Source organism: Aptenodytes forsteri, unplaced genomic scaffold, assembly GCF_000699145.1.
Source record: "Aptenodytes forsteri isolate BGI_AS27 unplaced genomic scaffold, ASM69914v1 Scaffold19, whole genome shotgun sequence".
Lineage (NCBI taxonomy): Eukaryota > Metazoa > Chordata > Aves > Sphenisciformes > Spheniscidae > Aptenodytes > Aptenodytes forsteri.
The window spans coordinates 505,206-531,835 of record NW_008795327.1 but is presented as its reverse complement, the minus strand read 5'-3'; the positions used below and the strand labels follow the sequence as shown (position 1 = coordinate 531,835).

The following is a 26,630-nucleotide window of genomic DNA, read 5'->3' as shown; positions in this document are numbered from 1 at the left end:
AGCAGCTGAAACAGGTATTTGAGTAAGATCAAAACTCATGTATCGCAAGTGCCAAGAGTGGATTTCTCTGGCACCTGGGCTTCTTTAGCATCATAAACATGAAATGCTCTGCACCCTTTAACAGCCAGGCAGAACCAGCAGTGTCCCAAGAGCTGCTCATCCTGCTCTTTTTTGAGATAAATGTACCCTCCCCATCTGGGCTCTGAGAAAGGCGACATCTGGCCACATCTGGTTCAGCAGATTGGAGCTGTATCTCTGCCCTGACATTTCAGGCCGTCCTCCCCTTTGCTGGGGGCCAGTGGCAGTGTGTCCCTACTTTTTGGAGGTGCTAAGGCATGTTGGGCTTTCCCTGGACAGTGCAAACAAAAGCTACTCTTTGGATGGCAGCTGCCCATTGCTCTTGGTTAACTGAGCCTTAGGCAGCCATGGTCTGGTGCACCGTGCCCCCTTGCTTCCAGAAAACCTTCCCCACTGAGTGGGGACTCAGACTCCCACTTCGTCTGTGGCTTTTCAGCTTGAGAAACAACAGGGTGCCACCTCTGAGTGCCACGTTATAAAATAAACCAGGGCTGTAGCCAGCCGTTGGGCTCAGTAGCACCAGCTGTTTCAACTCTGGCAACAGAAAGGGGCTGGGATGTGATGGGCAAAGAGCAATAAACAAGCCAGAATCAACAGCCATACAGGTAGGTGTCTGTGCATAGGGTTGCTTTATAGCCACTGCAAAGGAAGCACTGGCCAGACATTGGGATTTGCCACGGTCTGTCCAAGTTGCCCACTCCGCTCCTCTGTTCCTGCCCTGAGCACCTGAATGTGTCTATCAGGCAGGAGCTGGGGGAGCTGCAGACGGGCTCAGCCTGACCTGCGTGCTGAAGGGCTGGCTGGGCGCCGGGCACCCCTCCATCGTTCCTTCTCTCACACGTTACCTGGCACAGCTTGGTCATGGACGAAGGCAGGAGCGGGCGGCAGAACTTCTTCATGGAGCAGATTGCAGCTGGGAAGGCTGGGGCAGAGAAAATGGCAGCAACAAGATTGATTCGCAGGATCCAGGAGAGCATTTCTTCCTTACTTCTGTTACGAAGGAGGGGAGAAGAGAGAGGGTGTCTGTAAATGCTTCTGACCCAGGACCAGGCAGCTCAGAACAGCCCTGGAGCCACCCGCTTTCAGAAGGGCCATCGGTGGCCTTGCTTTGAAGCCATTTCTGTGCCACCCTGGGTTGTGAACAGAGGAAAACACTGGCTAATTGGCTCCTCTACAGTGCCCTAATGATTTCAGAGCTGTTGTCTGCTTCTTGAAGCCCTGGCTGTCCTGCCTTCCTCATCAGCTCTGATTGCATTCCCTGAGGAGCTGGGGAGGGTCAGCATGGTGGCAAGGGCCAAGGATATCCTGCTCTTTGGAGAGTGGGAGCCACACAACAGAGGGCCCACGGAGCAGGGTGGACTCCTCATTTGTGTCATTCATGGGACACTGGCCAGGGTCCCTCATCAATCTGTTCAGGCACTGCTTCCCCCAGCCTTCAAGTGGGTTTTCACTGCACAAATTCAGATGCCAAGTTTTAACTTGACATTAGTACCCCAGCCCAACTTACAAACAATGTCACCTATCTGAGCAGGAGACAAGAAAAACGTCAGACAGAAGATGACTCAATCACACTTGACACTTATTAGCAGAGCAGCTTTCCTCTGCAATGGACTAAGGAAGAAAGAAGATATAGCCTGGCTGGAGATACTTCTTTAATGAGCTTTAGACAGTTTCCCCATCAAAAGCTGACGAGGGGAACCATCAGCTTCTTAGTTCAATGCACCGTATAGATTTTCTCCCCTCCACAGACTGACAACAGAAGTCAGTAAGGGGAGCCCTTTACTCAGCCCTTTACATCCCAGCCCATCCTGCTCAGCCCACCTTGGTGACAGATGAGAAAGGACCTCTAGGCCTGACACACAGCTACCAAGAGCGACAGGTAGAAACTGTGACCCCATGACCAAGTCCTTTGCACAGCCCCACAGACCTCACCCTCAGCCCTCCTGCTCAGCACCTTCCTCCCCCCAGGTTTGTCCCCTAATGTGTGTGTTGATCTGGCCAGGTCGGAGGGAGTCTGGCAGCGGCTGGAGGTCAGGCTGCCCGGCCAGGCTCTGCGGGAAGAGCTGGTACTTACGGGGCCTGGAAGAGGAAGACTCTCCAGTCAGCTGTCTTCAGCTTGAGCACGTTGGATTTCTTGCTGTAATCAGAGGCTTTCGTGGCTAAGGCGTGGTGCACACGGATGGCGTTTTTCAGATCCACTTCAGAGAGGTCTTTGTCAGGTTTATATTCATCCTGTGAAGAGGAACGTTAATTGGATAATGACAACACTAACATTTGCGGGGTACTTTAATAAACCTGCCTTTCTCTCTGTGCTATAATCACAGAGTGCTGAGACCAGGAAAAGCACTGCTTTGTACAGTAAATGCTAGGAGCTGATAATGATAATAATTAACATCTGGCAACTTCTTCCATCATTAAGTTCACTGGGAAGATGTGAAGAAGGAGATGAAAGTTTTAAACGTAATTATCAATAGTTATCTCTAACATGGCACATGCCTGAGGCTTTGGGGGAAGGCACAAGACAGGGCCAGGTTTCTGCAGAGCTTCACTCACGGCGCAGAGCTCAAGCCGGGATGCAACTCCCGGTTGTCGGCAGGTATCGGCGAGCGCCTGTCCTGGTGCTGCAGCTTTGTGTGGTGGAGGATCTGGGCTTGGGTTTTGCACCGTCTCAGGCAGCCCTGGAACAGCATCATTCCTGCAGCCAGTGCACCTCCAGGCAGGTGTGGGGCTTGCTGGGCAGGTGCCAGACTGAGCATGGCCCACCTGAAGCACGCTTGGTCTCTCTTTAGTATGTGTGACCCTTTGGCATGGTCTCTCATGTAATTCATTAGACTGGCACTTGCAAATTGCAGCAGCATTCCCTGTATTCCTGCTTTACTTTCTCCACTGAAGGACCATTTCACACAAGTAGGGAATGTAGCATTAACTATATATGAATATATTTTATAAACAGATAGAAAATACTGAACATGGGATTCTGAAAGGATGATCTTGGCACAGCACTTTTTAGGAAAAAAAGGAGTTCAATCAATCCTGTGTTTACCGTTTGCTTTCCCGGTGACGGAGCTCCCGGTCACTTAAAGTGACGCCCTCCCTCCCACTCTGCACCCTTGCCAGCTCAACAGCTGGTCCAGCCGGATGATGGGATGGAAGGATGGACAGATGGATGGATGCATGCACGCATGGACAGGTGGAGGTAAGAAAACCTGGTCCTAGCTAAAACAAACCACCACCCCACCACCCCTGACCATGTTAGAGGCCATGTCAGGACCGGGTGTCCCTGGAAGGGCCTGCCTTGCCCTGCTGATTACAGTGCAAACCTACAGGACTAATTCGCTCTTATGTTTTGCTTTCCTTAACTGTCCCTGGCTCTATCCGATGGTGGTGGTCTATGTGTCCCAGCCCTTTCTTAGGTTTCAAGCTGAAGCTTGGTCTGTTCTGCAAATTTGCAAAAAGATGTTTTTTTTCCTGTGTCCTGGTGGTACAAATCCAGCCGTTCAGGGAAAAGCCATGCTACAGTCTCCTGGTTGCTAACCCTGGTCAGTAAGGTTGTTCTCTGGTGTAGGGTCAGAAAGGTCACCCCTCTGTTGCTCTTCAGAGCACCAGGGACCAGCACTCCCCAGCCCATGGATGTGTCTCACCCAGACCCTTGCTCCTGATGGGAAGTAAGCTTCTGGAGCCTTTCCTTCCCTCCTTTTTTGCAGCAATCATACCATCCAGGAGAGTGGTTGCCATACTGTGTTCACCAGCACGTGATACTTGGCCTTGTGCAAAGAAATGCCATGGGGCCCAGAGCCCAGAAATGTCTGGCATGGGCTCCTGGCTCACGCAACTGCTTTCTTAAGGGTGAACCCCAAAGAAAAGCCCTGGCTTTCCAGCAGGGGAAGGGGTGGGTGCTGCAGGCACCCTGCCTTCAGGGTGATGTTCAGATGGGCTGCGCTGCGGGGCACTATAGATGATCTTTCCACAGTGGGGACTTCAGTAGCCAGAGGAATGGGCTATTAGCCTTTTAACAAAGAAAAACAAATGCTTTGCCTTATGAGGACCTAATACGTTCCCCCACTTGGAAAGAAGTAGTTGCTTGAGGAAGACATTGCTGCTCAGGCTTCATATATTGTAGAGAGACTTCCAATTCTGGATGTTTTTCCAAGGCTGAAGCTCTTTAGATCTGAATAAATCTGACTCTGATGCCCATGATCTCTTATTTCAAGATAAGCTTTCTGAAAATACAGTGCAAATAGCTAGGCTTAATGGCATGTGACAAGGAGAAACTGCCACAGCTGCAAACTGGTTTGACTAATGCAGATCTTCACCTCGAATGGTATCATCATGTATTGCCTCTACTGATTTCAGGCTCACAGGCATCAATGTAGGTGTAAGGAAAAGCCAAATTTTCTTCTTTTTCTAACACTGGGCCCAGTAAATCAGCATAAGGTTGAATCAAACAGGTTCTCTCTACCTTCTGCCTCCCTGCTGGTGGCAACAGGCTGCGTTTGCAGGAGTGCATGGTGCTGGAGGCTCACTTCTGCACAGGCCAGCTCTGCCAGAAAGCTCATCTTAATGCCCGTGCTGCGGTAGTCATGATGATATGTACGGCTGCCGATGCTGGGAGACCTCTGTGTGCTCTTAAACAGGCACCCTCTGCAAACAGCTCCAAGGCTATGTATGATGCCACGCACACACGGCTGGAGCCACCACAGTGCCCTGCACTTACACCGTAGTGTAGGCTACACCACATAGCCTTCCCCTGGAGAATAACCCCATTGTCCTTCAGCAAAACACATCAGCTCTGCTCCGAAGCCTCCAGCAGCTTCTCTACATTTTGTCTCACTCCCTTTCTGAGCTTTGATGCAAGTTTAAGTGTGTGCATAAACTGCTGCTGAGGAAGAGATGTGTCCAAAAACGTAATAGTAACACAGACGCTTTCAGTGAAGGGACTCTGGTTTAAATCTCAAAGAAACTGATTTACACTAAAACATAAGCAGTATCATATTTGGAGGAACTTCAGGCAAAGTTTTGTCCACGCTATAGTACTGCTAACCTCACTCTCGCGTTTTGATGGTGTTATCCTGCCATACATTTCCTGGCAAAGGGGTTAACTTGGTATCACAGGGCTGTTGAATTTTTGTCTTCTGTGTCCCGCACTGTTCACACAGGTACTTGTCACTGGGAAATGGGCAAGGTATGCTGTGCCACGCTATTCCAGTTACCCTTAGCCCCCAGCCCTTCAATGGTGACATGTTTATTTTTCCCTTGCTTCTCCAGGTGTAGGATGGTGGGGTCAGCAATTTTCAGGGTCTGTTTTGGGGATATCTTCTGCAGGAATTGAGTCCAGGTGTGGACGCTTTGTTTCAGAATCCCTCTAAATTAATTTCATTCACTTTCAGCTTTTAATGTTGATGGTGTAGACAGACTCTCAGTTCATGTGCCTCTCTTGCCTGCAACAAAGACTCTGCTTAAACATGCACGACCACCGCCTTGCCTGGGCTTAGTTTCTGCCATGGCAGGGCTCCATGGTGTCTTTGGTTCACCCTTCTGATGCCAGCTCTCCCCAACTGCCCACCCCTGCGAGCGGGTGGTGGGAGATCCATAACTAATACGAGCTCCTGAGCTCAAAGCTTGTTTTGTCAAGAAAAGGCGTCTATCTCATGCCTGCCTTTGTAGGGCACCTGGATGGGGTGAGAGAGCCCAGTGTCTTGGTCCTGCTGCCCTCTCCTCTGGACTCAGCACCAGCCCTGAGCAATGATGTGAGTATGGACATGGAGCTGCAGAGATTTCTCATGCTCTGGCTTGTGAGTGGGTTCTCCTCTTTTTCCTTTTCTTCAGCTCACATCTACCAGCCTAAACAAATCATTTAATGAAGAAAACTAACCACTGTGCCCTTTCCAGTCTGGTCATGAACTTGACGCTCCAAGTAGCACTACCATGGCAAGGGCCTGCCTGCATGGGACAGCATCCGTGGCTCGGGGCTGCGCTGGGAACTCCTTCACAGCTGGGGGCTGCAAGGGCAGACCCTGAGGGAAGACCTGCACCCTTTCCAGTACTTCCATATAAAAGCACCTCATGCTTTATAGCTCTCCATCATTCCTCTCAACACCCCTCTATGTGTGGTGATTAAGGGTTATTATCCCCATTTCACAGAGGTGAAGTAAGTTGCCAAAGGCCATGGAGTGAATCAGTGCCCAGTGCAGATCAGAGCGCAGGAGAGGTGTGCCCTGCTCCCAAGCCTGCATTTCTTCCTCAAGACTGTGCTGCATCCCTTTAGGGGATCAAGCAATTGCTTCAGCAGACTATGCTAGAACACGCTAGTCCAGCAATTAACACTGGCGAGTCAGTGACATGTGACATCTCTACATCAGGAGGTTTATGGCTGCTGCCTGAATTGCTCCTAACAGACTGACTTCTACCTGTCCACCCACCCACCCACCCACTCTTCTGCCTATCTTATGTCCATCTCGCTCTGTATCTGGCCATTCCTCCTTTCTACACATCTATCTCCCCAGGCCCTCCTTCCCCCCCTCCTTCCCTCTCTCTCTCACTCTTATTTCTACTCAACTTGCTCCCCAAATCCAAATTGAGTAGAGTTTCCTATTAAACTTATGGGAATTTCCTATTAAAGCCTAGATCCTTGGTTTGGTCTGAGCGAAAAACTGGAACAGGCTGAACCTGTGCTCCATGGCATCAGGTGGGTCTGGAAGCAGGTACTTCCTCCTCTATCTTCACATCAGAAAATCTTTTCCCAGTGATTTGTGCTCAAGCCAGGTTCTACCTTATGTTTATCTGCAGGCATCTTCCACTGAGAGCTTGGGAGGCTGGCGCACCATTTCCTTCCTGTATTGTGCAACTCTCTTGTTCTGCAAACCACCCCCTAGGCAAGAAATTGCACTAAGAATCAACAGAGCAGGTGGATGTTTATCCACTCTCTGTTGTGGTGCTAACAATGTTTGGAAGTGGCAGGGCAAGGACTTTGTCTTCGTGGTCTCCTCCTCTGGCCTGTCTCTGCAAGCCTGATAGACACTGTCTACAGCCAAGCCCAACCCAAGGAATCCTCTGAAGAGGACCATATACAGTCTGGCAGCAGCTCATGACTAAGAAACTCCTCTTTGCCCAAATTCTTTGCCCAAATGTTCCTCAGGTTAATTTTTGTTGTTTTTCCAAATGCTACTTCCTTGGGGCACCCTTGGCCATTCCGGTCCCTCCTGCTAATTACACATCAGTCATGGCTGTTGCTTATCAGACAGTTTCATAACCTAGCCAAATCTTAGGTGTTTTGCTTCTTCAGTCCTTGTCTGTAAAAAAAGCCCTCAGTCTCTTAACCATTTGCTCCTGAAGGGCATCTAGATAAGAACATTGGTCTTCTAACTGCCATGTCAATCTCATCCTCACTCTCTTTTTAAATTCTAAACACCTAGTACTAACCTAACAAACTATGTTAATATAGCAGTCTGGATGGTTACTGCTGCTAGCCTTGTACAGCAAAGAAAACCCAAACCCTCTGCCCCATCAGCAGCAATGACACTTAGTGTTGGCTTCACAGCTCCTTCTAGTGCTGTCCAAGCAGCCAAGAAAATCTTCAGTAAACTGGATTTTGGTCCAGCATGGGAAGAAAATTCTGTCCTGAAAGTGTATTTCATTCTAAATATATACCCCCACAACAGACTCATCCCAAGAGACATGCCCTAGAAGTCCTTGGTGAAAAATTCATTTAGATCTAAATGGTTCCTGTGATTTCGAGGAAACCGCTTTTTTTTTTTTCCATAGAAAAACTGGCATAAAATTAAATGTTGATTGTAGCTCTGTACAAGTTAAACCCTCATGCACCACCCATGGTCAGCATGAGGACCTCCTCGGTGGACTCCATGTGGAGACTTGTAACGAGACAAGAGACCGAGATGTAAGAAGAGTGCCACTGACTTGAAGAACACCACACCTAGAGGGCTGGAGAAGATCTGGGCTCTCCTGTATGCTGCAGCTTCCCTCAGCTGCAGGAGAGAGTAGCAAGGCTGTAAAAATACCAGTTGGCTAAGAGCAACCCATACTGTAAATTACAATCGGCTGCTGCCAGATTTCTGTTGGCTTTGTGATGTGTGCCATAGGATCTGGCAAAACACAAGAATCACCGGGGTGTGCTATGAGCTCTGAGTCATAATTCCATGCTGCCCTGAGGATCTTTCTGCCTTTCTTATATAATCCAATGTTTGTTTACTCTCATTGCTTTGGAGATAATACTGCAATACATAGGAACATCTACCCACAGGGAGTGCTGTTCCAGCAAGGTGAGTTCAATGGGTTACTGCACAGCATGTGCTACTAAGGTAGTTCAGACCTAGTTCAGTGGGTTACGCTGTTGCATGATGAATAGACATTTGGCATCTCTGGCTGGCTCACACTGACATCCAAGTGAGCCCCTATCCAGGCTCCTTGGATTTTCCCACAGAAAAGACTATCCACGGAAAACCTCCTAGCATCCAAGTGTTTTGAAAGGCAGAGAGCTGAATGCTATAGCATGCAGGGAAGCTCTTCCATGGTGACTTTGCCTCCCATGATGACCTGGGATTTTACTTGTGTTGACTAGAGGTGGCTACAGAATGAACAGAGATGAAGAGAGGCAGAAAGTATCACTTGGCAACCCAAGTGATAGGGTTGGAAGGACCCAGCTCAGCAAGGTCCTGAAAGAGAAGAGAAACTTTAAGCACAGTCCATATCAGACTCAGTGAAGCTGCTCTTAATCAGATCTATGCCAGCAAATAAAACAATAGGCAGGATAAAACTGGTCTGATGCTCCACCTCTTCAGCTTCCCATTGCACGTCTCACCAACATCCTATTTCACCTATTCCATATCATCTGTTCACTCATCCTCCCCAACAGCTCCTATTTGCTGGGACACTTCTGCAGAAATCTTGCCTCAATATTCCCTCTTTCATACTTCTCCCTGATTGGCCCTCTCTTGAGGCTGTGAATAGTGCCCTTAGCATGACCACCACCACCAGAGAGGATGGCATCCTCCAGTTCTGTATACTGGTCTCTGGAGGAGCTCTGTAGATGTCCATGCATGCATTAGGACATGGATTCAGCTCTACTTGCATCTATGGGTCTCTGCTTAGGACAGCATGACTGCTTTGGAGACAGCATGAAACAGCAAATGGGATAGTCCACCATGGTTACCTTTTGTAAATAAAGGACGGTCCCTTTAAGCACAGCATAAAATTTCTTCCAACCTCTTCTTCCTCTGGGAGCTAAAAAAGGAAGAACATTTAATTATACATGTTTGCTTCTGCCCGTGCTGCTTGACCTTCACATTTCTGGCAAAACCAACCCTCCTCCTGACCCACCACAGGCATGCACTGATGCCCAGACCTCATACACCTCCAAGCTATTGCTTATGAGTGGCTGGTCTGCAGGGACACATGTTTGAGAGACATGGGCTGGGAGACACAGCCTCCCAGCAGGAACACAAGCAGGTCAAAACTGGAGATGGGCTGGTATAGGAGTACCAGTGGACACATGCAGGAAGTCTCTGCTCCTCCAAACCCAGGTTCATGTTCCTTGGACTAAATGCTTGAGGACCAGAGACATTCCCTGAGCTCCTCTGCTTCAGGTGAGTTAGGCAGACATACCCTGGATAAGGCAGCTTCTGTTCCACTGAGGAGGGAGCATTACCACCAGCTGTCTCGATGGACTTGGGTACAGAGAGTTTGCGGGAAGCTGGAGAGGGGCAGGAGGTGAGGGGAGCCATCTACATCACCACAAGACAACTAATCCTCCAGGCATGGGCTATTAAGAAAGTGCTGGAAGCAAGGGAGGCCTTTGGTGGTAATCTCTGCTCAAGACTTTTAATCGACCGCAGTGGCTGGGCCAATCATATCAATTAGCAAAAGGGGTTATCCAAGGTTTCATTAATCTCTGCTCATTAACAGCTCCCAAATACATTTTCCTTTACCTTTCCTGTAATCCCATATGCTGACAGCAGAGCTATGAGCCATCCTGTTGCCCAGCCATCACATGGCAGCTGTTTCCAGCACATGGCAGAATATGGACAGGAACGAAGCTTCGAAGACTAGACTGTCCCCAAGGTCAGTGCTGGGGTGGACAACTGCTGTGGAACCAGCCTCACCCCATTGCTCAGAGTGTGGGATTCAGGATTGTGCCCATGGACAGGATGGAAGACCAGGTCTATCTGTGTCGGACAGGCACCGTTAGGTTCCTTGGCAGTGAGAAGGGAAGACTGAGGCCTCCTGAAAACATTCATGTCTACCAATGCCTCAAAACACCCTCCTTTCCCTGTGCCCTGGCATTCATGGATCTGGGGATCTCTCTTGTGTTCCCTGGGACGCGGTGAGGAAATGCCTTCAGCAGGAGAGCCAGGGAGAAGGCTAGGGCAAGGCTCTGATACTGCCTGGGGCACATCTCCTCCTGTCCCGTTAACACGTACTTCTCTTCCCATCCATGTCTGCATGGGTTTTACGCGTGAGGACACCGTGCTTGTAGGTGACTGCGTTCAGTGCTTGGGGGATGTCCAGGAAGGGGTTGCTGCTGTCAACAATCCTTGTCACTTTCTTCGCACTGGCTCCGAATTTGTCATCTACCAGCTCCGAGAGTGATTTCCTCAACTCGTCCTCATCACTTGGAAACAAAGTCAGAGAAGAGATTGAGTGGAGGACACGTGGGTTGGGTCACAGTGTGCCCTGTCTGCTTTGGTTTTAAAGAGAGTTATTTATTACAAGACTTGTCAGAGAAAGAAAATGAGAGGAGACGCAGGGACTGTAACACGCAGAGTGTGCCAATGGTGGTGATCTGGACATAGCTGGGAGGAGCATGGGTGGCAGGTAACTGTCCCAGTGGTCCCACTGTGAAGTTACTCAAAACAGGTAAGGGAATGGGTGCTTGTCTGAACACCAGGAAACTGCAGACACACCATTGCTGAGGACTACAAGCATTTCACAGGGAGAGCCTCCAATTCTGTGTCCTAAAATCAGAGCTTAAGGAGGTCTTTTGCTGAACACCAGGTATCACTGGGGTTTCTCAACCTGAGAGGCAGCCCCTGCAGCCTCCTAGATACTGAAGGAGCTTGAGGAACATCCTCTGCATCTCTGAGGAACAAAAGCTCTGCAGACATTAGGGAGATGGGCCACTTGATCAAAAAACCACAAACCCTGGAATAGGTTATACGTCAGCTCCCCATTTGCGTCCTCAGGGGGGGCCAGCAGAGGGCAAGAAATGCTGGTCATTTCCATAAAAAATGCTTCTCCTCAGAGATGTCCTGATCCTGGACTCTGGACAGCAAGGGCTAAGCAGCTTAGGGAAGTGTCCACTGACTCCACCAAGCCTGCCTCTTCCTGTTTGGAGTAAAACCTACTCTGGCACATAGAAACTAGAACTTTTATAGGAAGCGATATTTCCCAGTGTCCCTGGGACATTAAGGAGGGAGAGCAAACGGGGAATTTCTGCCCTGTGTGATACATGTCAATGTCTAAATGGTATGAGTGGTCACCTTAGGTTGCAGATTAGATTGGGACCAAACCTCAGCTGAGGAGTGACCCAGGGATGAATCCACTAGCTGGGATGTGAGCAGTAAAATACCACTCTTCCCCACCTGCAGCAAGTAGATGGCCAAAGCATCAGACACCTCTTGGAAGAGAAGGATGATTTCTCAGCCCTCAGCACCCACAGGAGTCCTGGGGCTTAGGCAGAGCCCAGACACTACGCCTGGGTGGGGAGTTAGTGGGGCTCAGTTCTCTGAGCTGCACCAGAGGGATCCCTCTGAGCTCCTGCTTGCTGCTGGGATGACGGCCGTATACCTGCCTGTCCGGTTGGGCTTTGTGAGCAAGGGCATTTCATTCCCTGGGATGGACAAGGACAGAAGGCAGACGCAAGCAGGGAGAAGAGGGTCTTGCCTGTGCAAGGTTACGACTCAGTGCCACGTCTCTGAAAGAAAACCAGGTACCCTGTGTCAGGGAGCGTCTGTCCCACAGCAGAGGAGCTGAGAGGTCTCTCGTGTTGCAGCCTGTCCATCTGCAACCCAGCAGGACACCCTGCAGCAAGGCAGGTCCCAGGCCAGTGTGGGGTGAACGAGGCGGTGCAAGGATACAAGCGCGGTGGGTGGAGGAGGGCAGGAGGGGAGCTAGATGCTGCTGACTGGAGCTGCACCGCTGCAGCGGGACACCGGGGCGCTGACATCCCTCGGATGTGCCTGAGACAGGGAGCGTGTGCTGGCAGGCGTTGTGTAACCACTGCCCACATCCAGCGAGCAGATGCACTTCTGCTGAACTCCTCTTACGTAAACCGTCCCACCAGCACCTTCTGCGGAGCTACAGAGCTCCCTCTCGCGACTACGTCCACCCACCAACCCGGCCGCTGCTGCAGAGCTGGCATTGCTTGCTTTCCTCTCACACAGTTGCCATGCAAGATTATTTTTAAAGTGAAATCGATGTTACATGACCTGCTAAGAAACCACTGCCCTTCCAGGGCCACCTGGCTGTGTCCCTCCCAAAGGAGGCACCGGTCCACAGCAAGCACTGCTGGCATCGGGGCATGGCTGGCAATGGAGGCTCCTGCTCTGCAAAGCTTGACCCAGGTAGCTGGGGAGGGAGGTAGGACCAAACCATTTCCAGACACTTTTCTGGACAGGACAATACAAGGAGAAGAGCAGGTGATGGAGCTAATGGCCCAGAAAGTCCTGCTCTGTCCCACGACCCTCTGGAGACAAGAGAGGTCTAAAGCTAAGGAGGACAAGAGGAGAGGAGAGGGGAGAGGAGAGGAGAGGAGAGGAGAGGAGAGGAGAGGAGTGGAGAGGAGAGGAGAGGAGAGGAGTGGAGAGGAGAGGAGAGGAGAGGAGTGGAGAGGAGAGGAGAGGAGAGGAGTGGAGAGGAGAGGAGAGGAGAGGAGAGGAGAGGAGAGGAGAGGAGTGGAGAGGAGAGGAGAGGAGAGGAGTGGAGAGGAGAGGAGAGGAGAGGAGAGGAGTGGAGAGGAGAGGAGAGGAGAGGAGTGGAGAGGAGAGGAGAGGAGAGGAGAGGAGTGGAGAGGAGAGGAGAGGAGAGGAGTGGAGAGGAGAGGAGAGGAGAGGAGAGGAGAGGAATGTCCACTGTGTTAGCTTAAGGCCCCAGGTCTGTCATGGGCTTCCCCACGGCAGCGGTGGGGAGGTGTTGGGGCTGGGGAGCACAGCGCACCCCTCACTGAGGGTGCTCTGGGCAGGGGCTGGGTAGCAGAGCAGAGGAAGAAGGGCTGAGGAAGGTGCTGTGTGAATCTGTCATGGAGGCCACCATACTAGCTGCTCCCAGACTTGTTTCAGGGTAACAAATGATGACCTGGAGGAGGAGACAGAGTGCATCTCATCGAGTTTGTGGATGACGTAAAAATGAGAGGTACAGCACCACTGCTCAGAGGGACAGGAGCCTCACTAAATGCAGCACCCCAGTACTGCACTGGGGTGGAGTGGTCCTGCAGAAGGGTTGGCCGGGGCTGACTGGGGAGCAACTCTCCAGAAAAGGCCCTGGGGCTCCTGGTGAACAGCAGGATGAAGAGGAGCCAGCCGGTGTCTCCTGGCAGAAACAGAGGCCAAGAGCACTCTGGGCTGTGTAACAGCGGCACAGTGAGGAGGCTAAGAGAAGTGATCATCCTCCTCTACTCGGCACTCATTACATCGTCTCTTGATACAGCAAACAGTATTGGGCCCCCAATACAGGAAAGGGCATCAACAAGGTGGAGAGGGTTCACAGAGGCCACCAAGGTGCCTGGGGGCTGGAGCACTTGCAGTGTAAGAAGTGACTAGGGAACTGGACTTGTTCAACCTAGAGAAGACATGGCTTTGGGGAAACCTTATGGCAGCCTTCCAATATGTGTGAGGAGGTTATCGAGGGGACAAAGCCAGGCTCTTCACTATGGTGCATGGCAGGAGGACAAGAGACAGTGGGCATAAGTCAAAACAACAGCAGTTTCAAATGGATAAGAAAAAAATGTCACTCTCAGGATTATTAAGCATTGGTTCATGGATCCAGAGGGGCTGTGGGTTCTGTATCCTTGGAGGTTTTCAGGATCAAACTGAACAAAGCCCTGAGCATCCTGGTCTGAATTCAATGTTGACCATACTTTGAGGAGGAAGCTGGACTGGAGATCTCGTAAGGTCCCTTCCCGACTGAGTGATTCGATACTACTTCCAGAAGAAACCACGTGGAAGAGATGGAAAGTCTCAGTGACCAAAATAACCCCAGATCTTGAGTTTCTTGTGCAAAGACCTCTGAAGCACCTGGAGAGGGACCAGCATTTTATAGGTGTAATAGTAAACAGAGGGCATTCCTTTCCTTTAGATCATGCCTGTGGACCCTGTGTCCACAGACTGCCACCAACCTCCCCGTCTGCTTTTGTGTCTAAGCTATAAATAAACCCAGCTTGCCTACAGGAGGGACTTCAGTGCTTAAGGGCTTGGCAGGAAATGTTCTGGGGCTAAAAACATGACTCAAGACCTGTCAGCTACTTTGAAAGACACACTCTCTCTCAAATGCTTAACATATACTTACATGGCCCACTCCAGCTTCTCATTCTTGATAGAGTTATATAGTGTCTGAAACAAGAACATGGTATTAGCTGTGTCTCTCATGGAAGACGTCTGGGTTGTGGAGACCACCTCCTTCACACCCTGTCTGTGTTCCTGGAGACATACTTTCCTTGCTGAACTGTCCTGGAGAAGTATTCACCAGTGAGCAGGACAACTGCTGTCCTGCTAGACCCTTTTTTGTCTATGTGCCACGATAGGTATTGGACTGGACATGTCAGCCGCAGAGGGGTCTGGCAGCCAGCCTTGCTCAGGAGCCTGTATATGACATTATCGACTGATTCTGGGTGCTGTGCCTGTGTTGAGTGAATCCTGGCCTACACAAAGATGGTAGAAGACTCTGGGGTATGCCAAGACACCTTCAGTGTCTCGACTAGGGGAAAAGGACAGCGGAGGCTTGAACGCTGCCCTGAGAAGCAGGGGAGGGATGAATGACCTTGGGGATCAGCTTTTCCAGTTCCTCCTGTGCAAAATTCCAGTGGCTTCCCTGGGGCACTGGGAAAGAAGCAGGAATGGGCTAGGAAAGCAGCATGTGGAGGTGGCCCTGACCATACTGAGGGGTGGGGTAGGGTGAGGTCTGCTGGGAGGCGGGGGTGTCATTTACAGCATGATGTGACACCCCTCATGTGGCACTGGTCATTTCAACCTCCTTCCATACAGCAAAATCCAGGTCAGGCTGCTGGATCTGCAGCAGGTTCAGACAACGGTGGTGGTGTTAAACCACATGGAAGGAGAAAATACTCACTTTGGGGTGTTTAACCAATATCCCATGGTACTGAACTAGTTGTGTTGGAGCACTACATCTAATTACATGGAAGTGAAGGCAGAGAAAAGTATCAGTGCCAGATGGTCATATTTTGGGGTGGAGGGTACCTTGTTCTGTGCATCGTCTGGTGCATCACAGAGCTACCGTGGGGGAGAGGGATGCCTGGTATGCTCTGAAGGCAGATATGCCACAAATCTGGTTAAAACACCACCAGGGAAGAGACCTCTGGTGGCTCACTGCAAGTTAGCAGAAGCTATCCATGTGGGTTACAATTCTTCTAATGAAACAACTGTGCACTGGAAAATGCTGATTCAAGGACTCAGAGTGTCCCAGCAGGACTAGGTGGCACTATAATAATAATGACAGTATCCCACTGTCTATTTATGTCACGTTACCTTCAGCAAATCCTTTGCAAAGTCCTTTCCATCGTTCAGCCCATCCAGGTTTGCTATGAACTGTTGACACGACATCTTTTTGCCAATATTCTGTAAAGCAAAGAAGCAGCTCATTAAACTTCTGGAGAGTTTTTACTTTAATCAGAGTGTCTTTTAAAGAACAATTTTATATGTAGCGGTGAAGCCTGGGTTCGCCCCAAGAGCTCAAAGCCGAAAGGTCTTCTGCTCCGATTTTCTATTGGGCTCTTTGCTTTATTTGCTCATGCCAGCACCCAAATGTTTCAAAAGACCTCTTTTTTTAACAGTGGACATAAAACACCTGAAAATAACCTCTCCAGCTCTTGCTCCAAACTTTCTAAGTGTTCTCACCTCTGGTCTCCAGGTTGGTCCTGGTACAGGGCCTGTGTCTCAAGCACTCAGACTGCCTTCAAATTGCAACGCTTGGATGCGTCTCCAAGCCTGCTGTGTGTGAAATTGTGCGAGCATGCAGTGTCAGCATCTGAAGACAGCCAGCATTGGGCAATGACTCATCCTTCACGGAAACTGTCATTTTTGATTGCCATTGTGAAGAGAGATGATCCAGCTACTGGTACTGCATGAACTTGAGTGCTGTGGCATGTGAGGGCAATACATGTACACCGGGAGAATCTCACAACCTGGAACACACTCATCACCAACTAATGCCAAGACTATTTGGCGCTGATGCTGCCAGGTCATCTGGCATCCCTGATATCAGTCTGTGGTATCTGTCTTCCCAAACCCTTTAGCCCTCACCATAGCCAGGTGAGTTCACTTTCTCAGCCTGCAAGGGTTGAGGGGCTGGAGGCAGGCAGCCTTTTTCCAAGCCTCCCCCTGCAATCCTACCTCTCCAAAGGACTGGAGCAGAGGTGTGGAGGAGTCAGTGGGAACTGTAGGGTTCAGAAAAAGGAGTCTGATACCACAAAGGAAAGATAGGCGTCTCCAGCGCCATGTCGTATTGCAGCCTTCACACCCTGGAGTGAAGTCCCCAAGGACAGACCCTGTGGCGACATCACATGGAGTGGACAATGGAGTTAGTGAGAAGAGAGCACGAGCTGCCACCAGCGGTCCTAAGGATCCCAACAGCATCCTGACACTGGGTGGGCTTTGCATCAAGGTATCAACAGGGTGGCCATCCAGGAGGACCTGGGAGGATGGCCGAGAACAGCAGAGCCAGGACCCTGCTTAGGGACTCAGTGAGGAAGAAGAAGGGCCTCACTGGGTCACTGGGAGGGGATGAAGCTGCAGCAGATTATGTAGGAGGTGCCCTGCAGGGCAAGATGTGTCCTCTGTGCAAGAAAATAACCTCTTGAAAGAGACTGACAGCAGAAACCCCTGCCCACAAACATGCACAACAGATGACCTGAAGGCTTCTCCCCAAGTGAAAGCATCAGCAAAGAGTGAGGCCTTGGGATTAGCCCACAATGCCCCCCCCCACCACCTGCCATCTGTGTGTGCAGACATACTCTTTGGCTACACAGGGAGCCAGCGCTGCCTTTAAGCAGCTCTGTCTGATACTCTTAATTATGCCTCCTGTCGGTGCCAGCTCCAGATGAGCTGGCACCCTTGAGAGATCAAGAAAAAGAGGAATAAAGCACTGTTACAAATCTGCAGTGCCTGGGGACACGGTGCTGCACAACAGGAGGCTCAGCCATCTTTGCTTTCTCACAGGGGAGCCCCACAGCTGATGCCCATAACTGGACCCCATAGCTAGAGGCTACTGCCAGCTAGTGCTCAGTGGGTACACTAGCCGCAGGAGGGCTGTGGGGAATCCTGCAGACATACTAGTTTTTTTCAGCAGAGGGAAGAGAGATTTGTGTACTTGCTGGCTGGTGAATTACAGCCAAAAAAAAAAAAAAAAAAAAAAAAAAAAAAAAAAAAAAAAAAAAAAAAAAAAAAAAAAAAAAAAAAAAAAAAAAAAAAAAAAAAAAAAAAAAAAAAAAAAAAAAAAAAAAAAAAAAAAAAAAAAAAAAAAAAAAAAAAAAAAAAAAAAAAAAAAAAAAAAAAAAAAAAAAAAAAAAAAAAAAAAAAAAAAAAAAAAAAAAAAAAAAAAAAAAAAAAAAAAAAAAAAAAAAAAAAAAAAAAAAAAAAAAAAAAAAAAAAAAAAAAAAAAAAAAAAGCCAGCAGCACAATGGCATGTGGATGGAGAAAGGAAGGAGGGTGAGAGAGCGCATAAAAATAATGCAGTAACAAACCCCCACGAGGGAGGGAGTTTGGAGGTGAGGTAGGTATGTTGCCTGAGACCTTGAGGGACCAAATTACTTTGCACAGAGAGAAGTTGACTACTTCTACCCCTGCCTTGAGGCAGGAAAGCAGAGTGCACAGCACAGGTCTTTCTGCCTGCAGTGATCCAGCAATGAATGCAGAGGCCAACACATTTTAGGAAGTGAGTGGATACAGTGAGATAAAGTGGCACAAGTTACCAGCCTCACAGGCCCTTCTTTGGGTTTCTCGTGTATTGCGTCCAGGACATATATTAATCCCAGGGGATGGCTTCTTTTTTATTCTGTGATCTGTCTCTTTCTCTTGTGCAAGAAGATCTCTGAGCTCAGACTGAGACAGCAGCCACGCTGTGGAAAACCAGCTAATTGCTGAGCAATTGAGAAGGATGAAAACATACACTTTCTCTGACAACCAGAAGAGGTGATGAGAAAGCTCCAGCAAGGATGCTCATACTGTGAATCAGCTTGTTGGACAAGGTTCTTGAAGAACTGCAGAGTCAGGGGCAGGATTCAGGCTGCCTGTCAGTAGGATTAAGCACAGGATGCTGGGGTGGCTCAGATGCAATACAACCTCAAGTCAACAATATCTTAACATTTCAGCTTGCTGCTTTGAGAAATGGGCTGGAGCCAGCCACTCAAATACAAAGCCCTGCAAGTGCCTCCAACTCAACACCAGCTGAATAGAGAAAACAAAAAAACACTCCAGGACATGGACTTCGCAGCTTCACTTGATCAACACTTGCAAAGAAACAGTTCTGTGATCACAAGTGCCTCATTATCAATGGCACCAGCACCAGGGACTGCCTGAGCTTTCGTACACTGCAACAGTATTTAGCAAGTATGGGGAATCCCAGGAACAACTCTGGAAAGGGCCACTATGAGGGCACAGTGGGACACAGTAGGCCATCTTGCTGATTCAGCAAGATCATCCCACGTGGACATAATCTTCAGGGGAATGTATCTGCACACCTCAAAGCTCAATGTTCAGATGTTCTATGTCCCTTGCTGAACTGGGACCTCTGGGTACGGAGATGCATCTTCATTTCTGGCCAGCCACATGGATGTGGGCATTTTGCTTTTTTGTGGTGCATCAGTCACTTACCAGCAATAGAACAAGCCAGCGAGGCTGCTTCACAGCCACACATAGCTACTATTCCTGATATGTTCCCCTGGCAAAAAAGAACTTCATCCCATCTTTGCTTGCTCCAGGCCATGCAGCAAAGCATGAGAAATCACTGTCAGACAATCAGCTAGCGCCATGGTGTGCTTGGATGGAGAGCGAGTGAGCAAACAGTGGATTAAATAGATGAGAAGGAATGGATAGTTAGATGAATGGGTACAGACAGTATGGGAATGGATGGACAGAGGTGGATGGGTGCAGACAGTGTATGAGAATGGAGAGATGCAGAGACAAGGTGCACGACAGTGGTTAGAGTGCATAAGAATAAATTAGGAAGGATGAGATTGATCTAATGGTGGGTAGACAGGGCTGATCCTGCTGTCCCATTGTTTCAATCCAGTGTAACTCCCCTGTTTACAGTTGGGTTCTTTCCTCCTCTGGGCCTCAGCCATCTGCCTCTGAGCTGACTCACCCAAGATGATCGCAGACCATCTCCTGAAGTGTCTAGGATGCTCTATCCACCTCCAGAAGACTCTGGGCTGTAGCCTGGCATTCCTTGGCTGTTGCCAAGTCCCAGCATTAGGAGGCTGGGCAGGTGAGTATGGAGCTGGATCCTCACTGGGAAAAGTAGGTGCCATGTGAAAGCCCCAGGAGGAGAAGCAGGTTCTTGGGGGCCAGAGGCCGTGAAGGGTGGCTATCTGGGGTGCTCTCCCCAGCACTCCCTCTGTGAGGTGTTAAACCACTTGAGCTTCTGGGCTGGATGCCCCAGGCATCAAACATCTCAGCTGCAAAGTGGTAAGTGGAGTACATCTCCTGTGAGCTCCCCAGCATGAGCATCACGCCCCTAGCAGTCCCTGCTTTTACTCAAGCTCTTTTGATCTCTCCCAAATACTCCTCTTCGGGGGAAAAAACCCAAACCACTACGTTTATGCTTCATCATGAAGTGAGGGTCATTGGTCTGAGTGGACCAAGGGATCTGGTAGTGGATGTGTTCTAGGCTGCAGAAACAAAATCACCCCACTGCAGGAAACAAACCCGCAAACTTTGGGTACCAACGACCCCTGGGCCACGCAAAGCTGCTGTGGGCAGACTGATGTCACTCTGCAGGTGATGCCAGCAGCTGCTCGTATCTCAGAGCTCTTCAGCTGTCCCAGTGCTACTAACAGCAGTATTGCTAACACCAAACTGTAAGCTTGGCGTAAGGAGAATATCACAGGATTTGTAAGATTAATAGCGATCGACATGTGGAGTTAGGAGCTGCCAGGGATCCCATTTCAAGCTTTGTTCAGTGGCCGTGAGAGCTGCTGGCCTGCTTTTTAAACAAACGCTAAAGCTTGTCACATTACTATGTGACTCCAGAAGCTGGGCTTTGCTGAAGTTCCAAAATGCAACCATGAGTGCTGGTGATGCATAGGTGTTGAGTTCATAGAATCATAGAATAGTTTGGGTTGGAAGGGACCTCTAAAGCTCATCTAGTCCAACCCCCCTGCCGTGGGCAGGGACATCTTCAACTAGATCAGGTTGCTCAGAGCCCCGTCCAACCTGACCTGGAATGTTTCCAGGGATGGGGCACCCCCCACCTCTCCGGGCAACCTGGGCCAGTGTTTCACCACCCTCAGAGTAAAAAATTTCTTCCTTCCATCTAGTCTAAACCTACCCCCCTTTAGTTTAAAGCCATTCCCCCTTGTCCTGTCGCAACAGGCCCTGCTAAAAAGTCTGCCGCCATCTTTTTTATAAGCCCCCTTGAAGTACTGACAGGCTGCAAGAAGGTCTCCCCGAAGCCTTCTCTTCTCTAGGCTGAACAACCCCAACTCTCTCAGCCTTTCTTCATAGGAGAGGTGTTCCATCCCCCTGATCATTTTCATGGCCCTCTTCTGGACCCGCTCCAACAGGTCCGTGTCTTTCTTATGCTGAGGGCTCCAGAGTTGTCACTGACCTTCCATGGCCAGCAGTTCTGAACAAGGAGGGATAACATTAACGGTTGAAAAGGAGACATCCCAAAGCTTTGTCTCCAAGGGGCAGAGATGGAGCAGAGGAGTACTGTGTCATAAGATCTCCTGGAGCTCAAACAGCACCAGCAGAGCAAGGTAGAGAGTTGCAACAACCTGGATTATACTACAAGGCTTGTAATGTTTGTTGGTGACTGCTGGCTTCTAAACACCAACTCCAGGTGATTCTATGAAAATGGAGTGTCTCATTTTAAAGATTGTAAGTTTTCTGGACAATTTGGAAATGGGGTCTGAGTGCACCTGTGGTAAAAAATCAACAGTACTAAGGCAAAATTCCAGTGTGGCCAGGTGCAAATCTCATGTTTTAAAGCCAGTCTCATTACTTTTAAGCCTGGACTCAGTATATGAGATGGTCACTGCTGGAATGGTGAACTAGCCCATTCTAGAGACACTGCTGCAGGGAATTGCCCCTTTACAGAGACACATCAACCACCCTTTCCTAACCAAAAGACTTTCCCATTCCATGGCAATGCACAGTAAAACACTGAAACACACACACACAATATTAAAAAAGGAAACAATAAAATAAAAAGTGATATGCAATATCATGACAGCATCTTTAACAAAAAGGGGTGAGAGATCAAGTCACACAATCCCAGGTACACTGCAGTTTATGGAAGTTTCTTGACACAAGGAGAATTTCATGTGATGCATATCAGCTGCTAATGGGTTGCTAAGTAGTGAAGGACACTGCACAACCACTTAGGAATCCAGACAAACAAAAATCCTTTTTTTTTTAAACACAGAAAAAAACAAGTCAAATGCCAGTGCTTTAAAGCAAAACACTAGAATGACTGCACTTACCACCTGGTAAAGGGTTAAAGAGCAGAAAGAGAGGTTCCAGGAGCAGAAGGAAGAAAAAAAAAGGAGGAGAAGGAGAAGAAGAAATTAATGTTACACATGCGGAAAAATAAAGAGAAGATTTTTCAAAGAAAAGCTCAGGCATTTCTACACCTGGTCAAAAGAAGGCTATTTTTTCTTTGCCTAGATAGCATGAGATCATTTCTTCTTACCAGAGCTCTTAGCCAGCTTGTCAATGAAAAATAGAAATAGTAAGGTTTTGGAGGTTTAGGGGTTTTTTTGCCTTTTCAATAATTTCTATCTTCCCAGAGACATATTTTTGATTTTTTTTAAATTAAAAAAACTAGACAAAATAAGATTATTTTGGAGTGAAGTTGCATAGCTTGCCTTCTGCCACAACGCTGCTTTTGCTGTTGCAGGAAATGCTTTGATGAAAATATTTCCTCGGCTCCAACCAGTTCGGCTGAAGGATGAATGCTGTGTGAGACCCTCCTAGAAGCCGTCCCCACTGCGATCCCACCAGGCGCAGAGACACTTTGCCTAGACATGTCACTGGCAGCCGTGTGGGTGGGAATGGACCCAGTGGCCAGTGTAACGTTGGTCATAGGCTGCCTGTTCCCCAAAGGATGAGGCTGCAGCAGCTGTAACCAGCTTGGTGCAGGCCACAGTGCACATCTGGAAAGGATGCTCTTGCTGAGACCAGTAATTCCCTTCACTGACTGCTGTGTTCAAACCTTGCCACTGTCATGAAGGCAGTATCTGTGCTGTAATGATGGGGAGGGTCTCCCAGGTGGACTGTCAGGATGGCACTGGTGAAGCTGGTGGCCTTTGCATCTTTGCCATCATAAGTGAAGAGCACTCATGTAGTGTCCTCTTCCCACCCCCACAGAAAAAGGCTCCTCTCAAAGGTGATTATCAACCAGTATGCAAAAAAAGAGCTAGGTTATGGCCTACTGTCTCCTCATTAACAGGCTAATGAAGAGGAAATCAGGGCAAGTCTCTGCAGATGCACAACAAATTGTTACCAGCTGGAGGCAGAAGAGGACTCTGATGATACAGCTTGGACTGTGGGGCAAGAAAAAGGGTGTGTAGGTTTCACATGCACAGGCTGCTATAACAAGCCATCTGTCCCCCCATGCCCCCTCCATCTTCACACAAGTTCTGGGAAGTCTGTGGCTCCAGGTCTGAGCTCTCAGAGGGGCCATGAAAGAAGGTACTTCGGTGACCTGAGACTTGAGAAGCCCCTCTACCCCTGTAAAGGGGGCACAGCCCCCTGAGGCTCAGAGCCATGCTCTACGCCTGCACCATAAGGCTGGAGAGCAGGGAGGAAATCTGGGTCAATGGTGCCTACAGCCTTCCACAGCACTGAGCAGGGCGCAGAGTCCATGCATGCTCCCAGATGTATGCTATGGCAGGGGTCTCCAAGCATACACAATGTCCCAGTGCTGTCCCCTATGCCCAGTCCCATCTCCCCTCTGCAGTTATTTTTCCTCGCACTCTGCTCTCCTCTCTACACTCTGGTTGACCTTTTAGGAACAAATCCAACCTATGCCACCTGAAAGAGCCTCTAAAAGGAAACAGCCTCTGCTGTTTTTCCAACCACACCTTTGGGCACTGAGCTCTGCTCACCCTGCTCTTTGTCCAGAGGCCTCTCTGATATGAAACTCTCCAGTGTCTGTCTGTTACATCTTGGGGAAAAGGAACAGCTGGGACTTACTTCGTGTTTTGGGAAGGAAAGATCAAATCTAGACCTGTATGAAACCACTGACTCCCTTGCAGCAGTTTCTGGGATGAGGGGAGCCTCAGGTGTCTGCACCACAAGAAATAGCAGCACAATTGGTGCTGCTGTTTGACAGCTTCACAGAGACTGGTGGTGAAGACCTCTCCATGAGAGCTCCTGGGACAGGTCTGACGCATACAACAGGTCCTGGGAAGAAAGCTGCATTGCCTGTGCCTGTATAAGATAACTGATGTCAGCAGGAGATATGCCTTTGGCTTGAGTGTGGAGTGACACTAAGAGGACTGTCCCCAGGTCTGGGCCTGGCACCCAAAATTCCCCCTGGAGCTGGTCAGAGTATTCTCCGCCAACCTATCTCAATTTTCCAGCAACACATCCTGCATAAGGGGACAGAACTCTACACTGGGAAGGAAAAAAGGAAGGATGCATCTCCGAGTACTACTTACATGGCCGTGAAGGTCTGTGTTTAGCAGCATCAGGGCACAGGTGAGCGTATGAATCCCATCTGAAACACACAACAGTCAGGTGGCTATGATTACTCCCCTTCCCATGCGGTTTCGATGTTTGCTGTCTTGGCAGTCCACCCATTGCAAAACCAAGGCTAGTTGCTATGTCTGGGGACCTTAAAGAATACCTGTTTCTTTCAACTGCACAAGACAGTTAAAAAAAAAAAAAAATCCTCTTTTCCTTCAAACTTTACCTTTTCCTGAAATGATAACCAGATAATTGGCTTTAAAGCAGTTTTGTCAATGGCTTTCTAAAGACCAGACTTTCCACTGAGTCTTCCTCCATATCCATTTTGTGCCAATGCCATTGCAGAATGGGGCAGAGACCCTGGAAACAGAGCTAGTTTCCCGCCAGTTGATCACAGTCACCTCAGGGGTTTATCCTGAGGACTTTAGCCATCATTCCTAGGCAGCCTGTAAGCTCCTGAGTTGTTCAACTAACATTATTACTACAAATGAGTGCAGCTTTTTTGGCACTCTGACAATAAAACTCACATGAAGTTTCCCTTCCATTTAGGACAGCACAGAACCCTCTTCTGCACCAGGTAGCCTGGTGGCTTCCTGTTATTTCAAAACTATGCTGTGTCCTGAAGCTGTTCAAGGTCAAGAGACTAGTCTCCACGCACCACCTTACAACAGTGAGATGCAAATGCACACTGGCACATGAACTGGTCCTTGCAAGGACCTCACAAAAGGGCTAGAGAGCAGCAGGAGGGAGGCAGGGGCAGAAATACTACAGCCTTGGTCTTTGGCCCTGCTCTTGGCCTGACTTGGTGTGCTCACACAGATGGGCTGCTCCACAGACCAAGCCAGACATGACATGATGCTCCTGGCTTATTTCACTTGTGCATGCTGCTCTGTGAATTGATGCCCTAGGATCAGGCTGTGACTTACCCCCAGGCCTGGCTGGGGAAGTGACACTGGTCTTTTCATGTGGGGGTAGATGTGCAGTCACAGAGAGCCAGCTGTGGCCCGTCTCCATCCCGGTCAGCCACTAAACAAAGGCACCGTTTGTGTGGACTAGTGACAAGCCCTGAGCATCCCATGTTCAAGGCCAAGCTCTAAACACTGCCAGGTAAAGGCAATGAAACACACGAGCCCAGGATGAAGGCAACTGAGCACATGAGCTTCTCCCTTTCCTGGAAGAACCATGGTCTCTGAGGAAGGAAGGGTTTCTCATGGGAACATCACATATTTCTCTATGAGGGCTGACAGTCCTGGGGACATGGTGTGATGAACATCCCCTTTCAAGAGAGAATCACTTCCTAAGAAAGATGCTTCCTTCACTTTCACAGGAAGCAGCTTTGGGCTTAGGACAATGTGCCTCCCCAGTGCCTATTTTGGAGTCTCTGTGGGAGGTTCTGGGCTGACATCTTCACCTGGCTTTACTGTATCACTTTGGTCAGGTAAATCATGTCCCACATGGCCCCAAGGTGGAGCTGGTGTCCCAAAACCTGCTATTCTCTTGCTGTTGCTTTGCTCAGCTGCTTTCACTTTTTCTCTCGCCTCACACAGTGTCACAACACAACCATATCGTTCTTCCATGTCTGGGCTTCATCAGTGCAGGCAAGCACTAATAATGTGTCCAAGACACCACTCTCTGGGAGAAAAACCAGCCACCCCACTCAGTGGTCAGCAGGTCAGAGCTTCTGCCACCCTCATCTGCAGCATCCCATCATACAGGCTGAAGTGACCCTTGGTGTTGCAACAGCCATGTCTCCATCAGTGGAGGAGTTATTGAGTCAGCATGTAGCAATGCCCTGAATTGTCTTAGAGGGCTTGAAGACCTTCTCAGCCACCTGATCATCTCCAGACAAAACTGCCTTGATTCTATCATGCCTCTATGCCAATAGATGATCACAGCCAGAGGTGTTTCTTTAGAAATCTAGATAAAACACAGTGGCTCAAATTTCATCTTGGTGGAACATCCTTTGCAAGTTTAGGCTGGATGCAACAAGAAGGGACTGCTTCCTGAAGAAAGAGCTTGCAATAGCTCAAATTACCACACATCTAGTCCATGCTTTTGCAGTATCTGCAAAAGATGTGACCTGAAGGAGCCATTTTGCTTCCCTCCATTGCATCAGCTTCAAGTAGTACTTGGATTACAATTGTATTTTTCAAGCCCCATTCAATTCCAGTATTGAGTGCAGCTCTGTCCTGCTTGGGACTCATTCAGTTTACATTTGGTCTGCAGTAAGTGGTCCTGCCCGGCCTTGTGAAATGTGCTGCCACCATCACAGGCAATGCTGTGGCCCTAAATGTTAACGAATAGGTCATGACAGCAGCAGCAGTAATGTGTTTCAGATCCAGTTTTCCTACTCTTAATAGTTTTGTACTGTTCAGGAGTGTAACATTTTTAAAAGAGGTCCTACCAGCAGCAGTGACATCTCCACTGAGGGCCATGCAGTTATGGAAGAGTTTAACTTTC

At 49.1% G+C, this 26,630-nt stretch overlaps 1 protein-coding gene across 1 annotated transcript in view; it reads right to left on the bottom strand.

Moving 5' to 3' along the window:
* PSD2 (pleckstrin and Sec7 domain containing 2) overlaps positions 1 to 26,630 on the bottom strand; it is a 46,641-nt gene that overhangs the window by 2,084 nt on the left and 17,927 nt on the right. Inside the window, exons 6-13 of the mRNA XM_019472280.1 lie at positions 24,143 to 24,201; positions 21,962 to 21,964; positions 15,789 to 15,878; positions 14,593 to 14,636; positions 10,512 to 10,702; positions 9,245 to 9,315; positions 2,153 to 2,310; positions 924 to 1,068 (exon numbers count right to left, since the gene is read on the bottom strand). Of these exons, the coding sequence (XP_019327825.1) occupies positions 924 to 1,068; positions 2,153 to 2,310; positions 9,245 to 9,315; positions 10,512 to 10,702; positions 14,593 to 14,636; positions 15,789 to 15,878; positions 21,962 to 21,964; positions 24,143 to 24,201 (761 nt within the window). The remainder of the gene's footprint in view (positions 1 to 923; positions 1,069 to 2,152; positions 2,311 to 9,244; positions 9,316 to 10,511; positions 10,703 to 14,592; positions 14,637 to 15,788; positions 15,879 to 21,961; positions 21,965 to 24,142; positions 24,202 to 26,630) is intronic.